Raw genomic sequence first — 10,200 nt, forward strand, 5'->3', positions numbered from 1 at the left:
GTTATTTTAAATTTGATATATTAATTAATATCGAGCTACTTATGGGGTCATATAGATATATGAATTTTATACTAATTTAGAAAATTTAATATATAATCTGTGCATATTAATTTTTATGGACGAAACTGACTTTCTTTTAAATTCATTGGTTCTATAGAATATCACAGTGATTACAAATTTTTAGTTCACAATGTACAGTACGAAAATTCTAGAGTACCGTAATAAAATTTGAAGTAATAGCAAAATTCTTATGGGGACATGTAAATATATGAATTTTATATTAACCTAAATAAAGAGTAAATTTAATATATAATTTGTGCATATTAATTTTGATGGACGAAACTGACTTTCTTCTAAATTCATTGGTTCTATAGAATATCACAATGATTACAAATTTTTAGTTCACAATGTATGGTACGAAAATTGTATAGTACCCTAATAAAATTTGCAGTAATAGCAAAATTCTTGTATTGTGACAATAATCTATTAGAAAATAAATATAAGATAAATAAAATACAATAAATAATAATACTGCTTCCAATAAAAATGGAAATAAATAAAAATAATATCCAAATGAAACTAAATGTAAACACTTCCACGCTATAAGATAAATAATAATACTGCTTCCAATAAGAATGGAAATAAATAAAAATAATATCCACTAAAACTGAATGTAAACACTTCCCAATAAAGATAAATAACTCTTAATAGAAAATAACAAATAAATAAGCAGCACCTGAAAGAATCACAACTTTCTCCCTATCTTGTTCTCAAATCCTCGACAAACCTGGCAATCGGGACCCCAAAAACCGCAAGATTCGAAGCACAACCGCTTCAACAACTCGCCAAGAAGAAAAACGAAGAAGGAAATGAAAAATAAAAAAGGAATCGAATCTTTCCGAAAAAGAGTACCACCTAAAAGTCTCTCCCGAGCCTTTTAATCAATCCCCTGGATGGAAGGAAACAGGCTACGATGCAGGAGAGAATTTTCAAGCGAACAGCTCGTCGAACGGTCTGGCGAGCATGGATCGGGGGACTCAACGAAAACAGGAGAAAAACGAAGGATAAATCCTTGAACCGGCAGACTGGGCTCGCGTGATATAAAGCACTTACTGATATAACTCGTGCACTTACGCGTTGGACTTAATCCGTTGCTCGTTGTATCTTCGATGAAAGTCAAGCAGTTCCTGCACCAGACCGGTCTCCATCATGGCGTTGACTCTGCTGTCCAGCCGATCCTCCAGGATCTTCTGCAACAATTTTGGAGAAACAGGGATCGAATTAATTGACCGAGATCCAACAACGTTTCGTCTATATTAACACTAGAACAACCGACGATTGACGTATGCCTATTTCTACAGGAGGGGTCAAAATGACTTGTTTTTCATAAATTCATAAGTCATTTAAGAAAAGACATAGCAATTCTTACGTTTTTATGTACTTTTCTATTTTCTGTGTGAAAATTGAATATAAACTGAATAACAATAATTTAAAAAATAATTACGCGTAAAAGTCAAAGACATTTTTTGCATGTTACAATTATTTTAGCAGAGCATCTACTATAGACTCGTTTATGCATGTACCACAAATATTGTTCAATTTTATAATATTATTAAATATCTCGTCACTCGATCACAATGTTCGGCTTGCTAAAGACGAGATATCTCGTCACCCGATCACAACGTTCGGTTTGCTAAAGACGAGATATCTCGTCACTCGATCACAATGTTCGGCTTGCTAAAGACGAGATATCTCGTCGCCCGGCCACAACGTTCGACTTGCTAAAGACGAGATATCTCGTCACCCGTACGCAATGTGTTAATTCTTTGCATTCGGCGATTTTTTCTTTACAGAAAAATAGTAATTCAAAGATTTTCTGCCATAAACTCGACGATATTTTTAAAACGTATGCAAATCAAGACGTAGAATTATTTTACTCCAGTATTTCACGCATCGTTCGGTAATTTTAAATTTGATATATTAATTAACATCGATCTTTAGAATCTGATTAAATGGCGATTGAGAGTCGCCTCTCGAGTGCAAAGGGTTAATTATCCCTGATAAGATTAGTTGGATCAACGTCTGTGTCCGTTACCTGCTTCCACGAGAAGGGTCACGTTAGAACACTAACCTGGTAATTTTTATTTTATTATATTTTAGAACAATTATACGATTGTTGATATATCGTTGATCTCGTGAAAGATATACATTCTCTCTTCGATCGCACATTTTATTATTCGTTACTCTGCTAATAAAAATTTGCAAATGAAGAAAACCTTGACTTCACGAAAACTGAATACCTTTCTCTTTCGCTGCGACAGTTTAAGAAGCAAGCACGATCACATTTTAATACACCAACGTGCTCGACAGTTTCGTGTAAATGTCACATTTCACACCCACGATTGCATCGGTGGCAGTCGAACGTGTCAGAAGAAGCACCGTGGGTGTTTAGCCTCGCAGAAAGCGTTTTCTACTCACTTCCACGCTTTTCAAAGACTCTTGTAAACTTCATAAAGGACATTCCACTCGTGATCTCGTAAAAATATGACGAAATTAACCTTTTCTCTTTCTGCCAATTTCTCCGAAACAGTTTCGACCTTCTAAAACATACGCGAGTATTTTATACAGCTATTTTTTAGCGAATAATGTCGATCGTTGAATTAAGTACAACGAATTTGAATTGCGACAATGTCGACCTTAACATAAATTCGAAATACAAGGATCGAATGGAGAAATTTCAATGGTAAATAATTTGAGGATCACTTGATTCAAATTCGAGGCAAATGGCAGAAATTTTGTCAAAAATATTAGGTGAAGTAAAAAGAAATCCAATATTTTTGCATTCGAGGCAAATGGCAAAAATTTTGTCAAAAATATCAGGTGAAGTAAAAAGGAATCCATTATTTTTGCATTCGAGGCAAATGGCAGAAATTTTGTCGAAAATATTAGATGAAGAATTTTTGCATTTAATTTCATTTTTACTCATTTACTACACCTAATATAATGAAAGACGAAGTAAGTTAACAATGTTGGCCACTACCTGAATATTCCAGTATTTGTATTTATAAAAATAATGGATTTCTTTTTACTTCACCTAACATTTTTGACAAAATTTGCCATTTGCATCGAATGCAAAAATAATGGATTTCTTTTTGCTTCACCTAATATTTTTGACAAAATTTCTGCCATTTGCCTCGAATGCAAAAATAATGGATTTCTTTTTATTTCGCCTAATAAATGTAACATAGTTGAAAAAGAAATTTGATTATGGCTAGGTTAGCGTGACTAGAAATTTGCGATTCGGTAGGAGATAGAGGAAGATAAAATATAGCTTTTCTATTTTGTGTGTGCATGTTTTATACCTCTTTATTAAAAAGAGCTTTGCCTATAAGTTTCAATAAAATAAAATAAAATAAAATAAAAAATGACAAAAATTAAACTGCCTCTGACGATGACACCTATCCTTCACAGCATCCCTCCACTTTCAAAGCAATGATCGATAAAAAAGTCAATTTCTATTCAAACGCTTTTAACCTTATTCAATCCAGCCTACCGTGAAGAGCATACATACATACATATACACACATACGCAAAAAATATATTCAAGGTGGAGAAACTTTCCGTATGTTACAAAATTTATTATTCAGAGGTGCTTCTGGTGTTCCTATAACGTTATATCTTTAATCGACACAGCCGAGAAATAAATACCAGCCTAACCTTTGAAGCATCGACAGATTTCAATTTTTCATGTTTCACGAACACTTTCGCGAAAGTTTGAAAGTGTAGTTTACACGATGGCTATTTTCTACCGTTGTTTTCTTTTCGTTTTTAGCAAAATGTGAGTGCATCACAGAGGTGTGTGTACTCTGAGGTATTCTTTACTTTAAAAGATTGCTATTCCTTTGGACAGACCTGTGAATATTTTGATTTTTACACGTGATAAATTTTGAGAATAAATACCTGTCCTCACTCACTTTTGGACTCCAAACGATTGCTATTCTTTCACAATAATGGTTTCAAAATTCTTAGTACAGAATTTTATATTTATATCGAAAAAATTTGAAGGCTAAAGCAGTCCATAATTACAAATATTTTAATTTCTACAGCTAAAACATTTCTACAATCTCTGCAAGAAGAATATTTTTATAATAATTTATCTGAATTCCTATTTCTGATATATTACATTCTCATTTTGTAATAAATTTTATATTAATCTAAATCTTAACTGACGAAACACATATTCTACTGACAAAGATCTTGAAATTTGTCATAAAATCATAATAGAACAGAAAATTATTTTAAAAAATTATTTAAAGTCGATAATTTTGGAGGTACAAACACGTCTATATATATACAGGGTGTCTCAAAAAAACGTATACACACTTTAATACCTTATTCTTTCTAATTTATTTTTTTCTGTAATCTTTAATCTATCTAAATATATACTGTCTTTATAATCACGCAAAGTGTGTATACTTTTTCTTGGGACATTCTGAATATATACTTTTACAAATTTCAAACCAAGTTCTAGTCCATATATGTACGTAACTAGGAAAGAAGTTCCCGGTTCCAACAGAGAGTGACATCCCACAACGAAGACCATTAAAACCCACGAACCCAAGGCTAATGGCGCTACTAAACCATTACATTTACCAGAATAAATATGAATTCACGAATACCTGTTCATAAACCAACAAGCAAAGACGCAACTTGATTTAGTCCCAAATATTTCGCACGTTGCTGAGGAGTTGTGCAAACGTCTAAAAATATAATTCACGGAATCCCCTTCAAGTGACGGATGAAAAACTTCTTCCCAACATCAAAATCCTAAAAATCCCTCAATCAACACCAAAAATGACTCGATCGATCGAGGTAATCATTAAAATATTTAATAACGAAATATTTAACCTAAAAATCGCCATTCTGTAACATGTACTTAAATATAATACAAACAAAAATATCATTAATCACAATGCAGCAACAAAAATGAATAAATATATCTAACACCGATTTCCTAATTCAATAAAACTCAAAATTAACTATACTCTCTTCAGTATCTACTATAAAACCAAAACTTTGAACCATCTGAATCAAACTCGACGTTAATTCCACCAAAGATAGTTCAAATGTCTCCACGATCCATAAAACACAAAAATCCTGACACATTTAACCGCGTTTCTATTTAACCCATTTGCATCCAAGCGCGGAATATTCCGTGAGCCAAGACAGTCACCTATCACCGAGCGCGGAATAATCCGCGAGCTGAATTTTTCCATTAACAGTTAAGGGGTACCCATAAACGAAGTTTCATACTTCTTAATCCATTTTCTACGAAATTTTCAAAGCATCGCGATTAAATTTTTGAAATATTGATATTAACCCATTTGTATCCAAGCGCGGAATATTCCGCGAGTTACGACTGTCGCCTATCACCGAGCGCGGAATAATCCGCGAGCTGACTTTTTCCAGTACTAGTTGCTGAATATTCTTCATATGCCGCAGATCACGTTCGATCCCTTTTGTGAGCATCTCATCTACATCGGTTCGTTATATTCTTAACAAGTTTTGCTTTTGTCATGAAAATCCTTTTAACTGCCATTATGAGTAGGTGCTGATAGGCGCGCGGTGATACGGGCTAGTCGTCAGTTGAACGTCGCTGATGCCTGAACACGGCACCTCAAGTAGAGCCATGATTCAAATGGGTTAAATAATACTCGACAATAATTTCGCTAGAAATAGCCACGCTCTGTCTTCTCTATTCGCAAAGGACAGAAATTCTGAATGGAAGAACAGGAAACTGGAATTTAATCGTATTCCCATCCTATTAAAACTCAACGTCAAGATTCACTGAAGACAGCTATACACTCTCTACTCGTAAAATACAAAAATTCCGGAACCAGTCTTCCAGACTTATTCGGTAGTTCCAGTATTAAGCGAGATACACGGTATCTCTTCATTTCGATATGAACGGGACACTCCTAGGGCTACCTAGATAGCCGGAGCTAGAAGGCTAGCCGCGCCATTAGAAAAAGGAAGGAACGGCCATCGTGGCCTTCGACGGGTTTTCAAATTAATCCTGTCTCTCTCCCACCTTCGGGCCAGGCCCGTTCCTTCCCGTTTGATATGTACCCGCTAATAGCTAAAACGCGTTAGAGGAGTTCCGTGTCCTCGAAATCGTGCTCGTGCAAAATCTCTGACCGGTCAGGTATGTCGGGTATCGAAGGCGATAAACCGTTCCCGACGTGACTCGGTTCCGAGACGTGTCAGCGTTAGAGGAATACGAAAGGGGGAAAAAAGGAAGAAAAAGCAGAGGTGTCATTCATCGGAATATTTGCCGGAGCACGGTGTCAAACAACGTCACCCGCGGCGAAGACACCGCTGGAATTAATCGTTCGATCACTCGAGACCACCAACGGATCTCATCCACCATCTTATTGCTCCCTTTTTCGCATGGACTTTCCACGATCATAGAGATTGGTCTATTTGCCGGTACTGGTATACCTAGATTCCTTTCTCTTTCTTCTCGAATGCTTGTGAATTTCTTTTCTCCTTCTTTTTCGGTGTTTCAGGATGTTGGTGTGTCGATGGAGTGCTAACAAGAAGGTGATTAGGAACGAAGTAAATTTGGGACAAGGGTTTGACCCTTGGGAATTTCGAATTTAATGGTACCTTTGGTAAAAGCTTGAAAAACTAAGGTAGTACTTGAAATATTTTTTCGGGAATCTAAGATCTTAAATTATTTGTATTTGATCAAGGGTTTGACCCTGGGAATTGGGAATTTAGTGGTACTTTTGGTAAAAGCTTAAGAGAGTGGGGTAGTACTTGAAATATTTTTTGCGGAATCTAAGATCTTAAATTATTTGTATATATTGCACAATTAGATTTAGGGATAAAGATTTAACCTGATTAGAAATTTAATAGTAGTTAAAACAGGGTAATATGATTTGGGGATTTTACGATAAAATATTGGGAAAATAAAATATCAAAATATTAGAAATAAAATAAAATATTAAAATATTAGAAATGAAATAAAATATTAAAATATTAGAAATGAAATAAAATATTAAAATGTTAGAAATTAAATTAAAGATTAAAATATTAGGAATTTAAAAGTACATTTTATATAATCATTAATAATTGGAGTATTACCTGGATTGATACAACATTTTTAATCTCATGACTCAAATCTTTTGTATAGTAAGATCATTGCAGTGATTGCTACGTAAAGAACTCTGACTCACAGAATAAATATGCATATATGATTTAGAATGGTAAAATTTCTGAGAATTTAATCAATTGTTATTAATAATCGGATACAAAATACAATTATTAACTTGAAATAAAAGATAGAATTATAATAATGACTGAGAAAGGAAATATCCTAGATATATAGTAAATTAATAATTTCGTAAATGATATTCGATTGATGAAACTAGTTAAAATGAATATTTATCTTTTGTCTGGTGAATAGTATGACATTGGCTAGCAAAAGCACTTCGTGGAACTAATGAAAAATGTATAGCTCCGTACGTTCCATAATAATCATATTAAATATTAATTGCATTTTAGTACTAGAAACAACAAATGTATGTTCAATGTTCACCTGGGGCTGAAAATATTTGTATAATATTTGTACGATATGATAATGACACTGGACTATCAATTTAAAATTCAAATATCGGAAAGGAAGAGTACTTTCTCATCGTATACAAATGAATCTTGCAATCAGATATTAATACTAGAAACTACTGGCCTCCTTTATACTTATTAAGTTATATTACTATAACGAAGATAAATAGATACATGTAATCACGTATATCTCTATCTAAATAAAAATCAATATCAATTATGTGAAAGGTAATTGCACATACTCTGTAATTACAAAAATAAAAATAAAGCTGGTTTTGACTTGTTCGCTAACATAGTGTCAAAATTTCCACAACAAGAACTATAAATGTATTTAAGTACGCCATACACAAATAATAATAATGGTAGCAGTGTGATGAAGACAAATTGATACGTATAATCGCATATATCTCTACCTAAATAAAAGTCAATATTAACTCTCACCGTATAAACATTTTCCTGCTATCCTAATTGTGCAAACCAGAATCATTAGCATCCTATAGCGAATAATAGTTAAAAAAAGAAGTAACAGTTTAAAAAAATGTTTTCAAATTCTCATAGCATCCTATGTTTGCATCCTATATATCCTATATCAAGGTTATTATACACATTTTGACAAATATTTTCCTATGGCGAGTAATAGTTAAAAAGAGAAATAACAATCTAAAAAAAGTTTTTAATTATCATAGCATCCTATGGTAGCATTCTATATATCCTAGATCAAGGTTATCATATAGATATTGACAAATATTTTCCTATGGCGAGTAATAGTTAAAAAGAAGAAATAAAAATCTAAAAAAATTGTTTAATTCTTATAGCATCCTATGATAGCATTCTATATATCCTGGATCAAGGTTATTTTACAGATTTTGACAAATATTTTCCTATGGCAAATAATAGTTAAAAAAAATAACAATCTAAAAAAATGTTTCAATTATCAAAGCATCCTATATATCCTAGATCAAGGTTATCATATAGATATTGACAAATATTTTCCTATGGCGAATAATAGTTAAAAAGAAGAAATAACAATCTAAAAAAATTGTTTAATTCTTATAGCATCTTATGATAGCATTCTATATATCCTGGATCAAGGTTATTTTACAGATTTTGACAAATATTTTCCTATGGCAAATAATAGTTAAAAAAAATAACAATCTAAAAAAATGTTTCAATTATCAAAGCATCCTATATATCAAGGTTATCATGTAGATATTGACAAATATTTTCTTCTATCGAATAATAGTTAAAGAAAGGAAATAACAGTCTAAAACAATTTTTCAAATTCTCACAGCAACCTATGATAGCATCCTAGCATCCTAGATCAAGATTATCATAAAAATCTCGAAAAATATTTTTTTCAAATACATGATACCTCAAGCTTTATCATACCTTTGTTCACGAGGAAACCGAATTAGCTCGAAATTGACAGGAAGCTGACAAACCTAGTTTTTCAAATTGGGAATGAATTTCGTAAAAAGCAAGAATTAGGTATAGCCCATAACCCGAAAAATAAAATAAAAAAATCTCGACTCGTTTCACAACTGAAACGTTTAATTTTCCCAATATCGCGATCCCTGTTTAGACGATCATCTTCGATAACGAGCCCTGTTTTCTCGAAAACCGTTCGATTCCACTAATTAAGAGAAGTTTCGCGGATCTTTAATATTAATGCCACTCCCCATCGCGTTTCACGTTTCGACGATCCTTCGAGCGGCAATTAAAAATGTTTTATCGGGACGAAGATAAAGGCGATAAAAAAGGAAGCTACAAAAGAAGCGAATTTGCAAGTCGTAAATCGAGCGCACGGATCGTCCCCGGCCAGGTTATAAATAATTTTATGACGTTATCTTATTCCACCTTAAAACGCGTCGAATATTTGATCAAACCGGCCGGTCGGCGATTTCCCTTTACTAAATATACGCTTTCGAAAGGCACGGGTATGGCGTCGATTAGAAATCCCGATAAAACGAGCAAATTGAACTCGTGCAAACGTTAGAAGGCAACGAGACGGCCACGTTTCACGAAACGGTTACACGACACCGTGGAAAATGTGTGTCCAAAAGTTAGCATGGTCATGTCGAAGGCAAACACGCGGTTTGGAAATGATTTTTTCTTTTCCGTTTGCGTGGCTTTCGCGTTATTCTTTTCACTGTATTGGCCTTCCTTTTCTATTTTGGCCCCCTTTGTCTCGGATTTTCACGAATTCTTTGTCATTCTGTCCTTCTTTTTAAATCCCTTTTTATTTGGCTTCCTTCGGCGGAGAATTTTTTGGAAAGTTTATCGTTGGATGTGTTATACCTTATTTTTGATTTCTCCTATTCTTAAAATATTCTATTATTTTACTTTTAGTTCTCTTCTTTATCTTTTCTTCCTCTATTTCATTCTTTAATCGAAGATCTTTATGTCCATTATTCTTGATTTTTCTTATATTTTATAATATTCTTCTTATGTTTCTTTTCTCTTATATATATTTTTCCTAACCTAAGACTATCTCGTGTCTTTCATCCCTTTTATTATTTATTTATTATTTTCATCTTTTCTATTATTATTATTATATTTATTATTTATTTA

At 33.1% G+C, this 10,200-nt stretch overlaps 1 protein-coding gene across 1 annotated transcript in view; it reads right to left on the reverse strand.

Annotated features, from left to right (window-relative positions):
- Positions 1-1,130: 1,130 nt before the first annotated feature.
- Positions 1,131-10,200, reverse strand: part of LOC108546433 (tRNA dimethylallyltransferase, mitochondrial) — a 196,137-nt gene continuing 187,067 nt past the window's right edge. Inside the window, exon 5 of the mRNA XM_017898497.1 lies at positions 1,131-1,250. Coding sequence (XP_017753986.1) covers positions 1,131-1,250 — 120 coding nt within the window. The remainder of the gene's footprint in view (positions 1,251-10,200) is intronic.

This window comes from Eufriesea mexicana, unplaced genomic scaffold, assembly GCF_001483705.2.
Source record: "Eufriesea mexicana isolate 0111107269 unplaced genomic scaffold, ASM148370v2 scaffold729, whole genome shotgun sequence".
Classification (NCBI taxonomy): domain Eukaryota; kingdom Metazoa; phylum Arthropoda; class Insecta; order Hymenoptera; family Apidae; genus Eufriesea; species Eufriesea mexicana.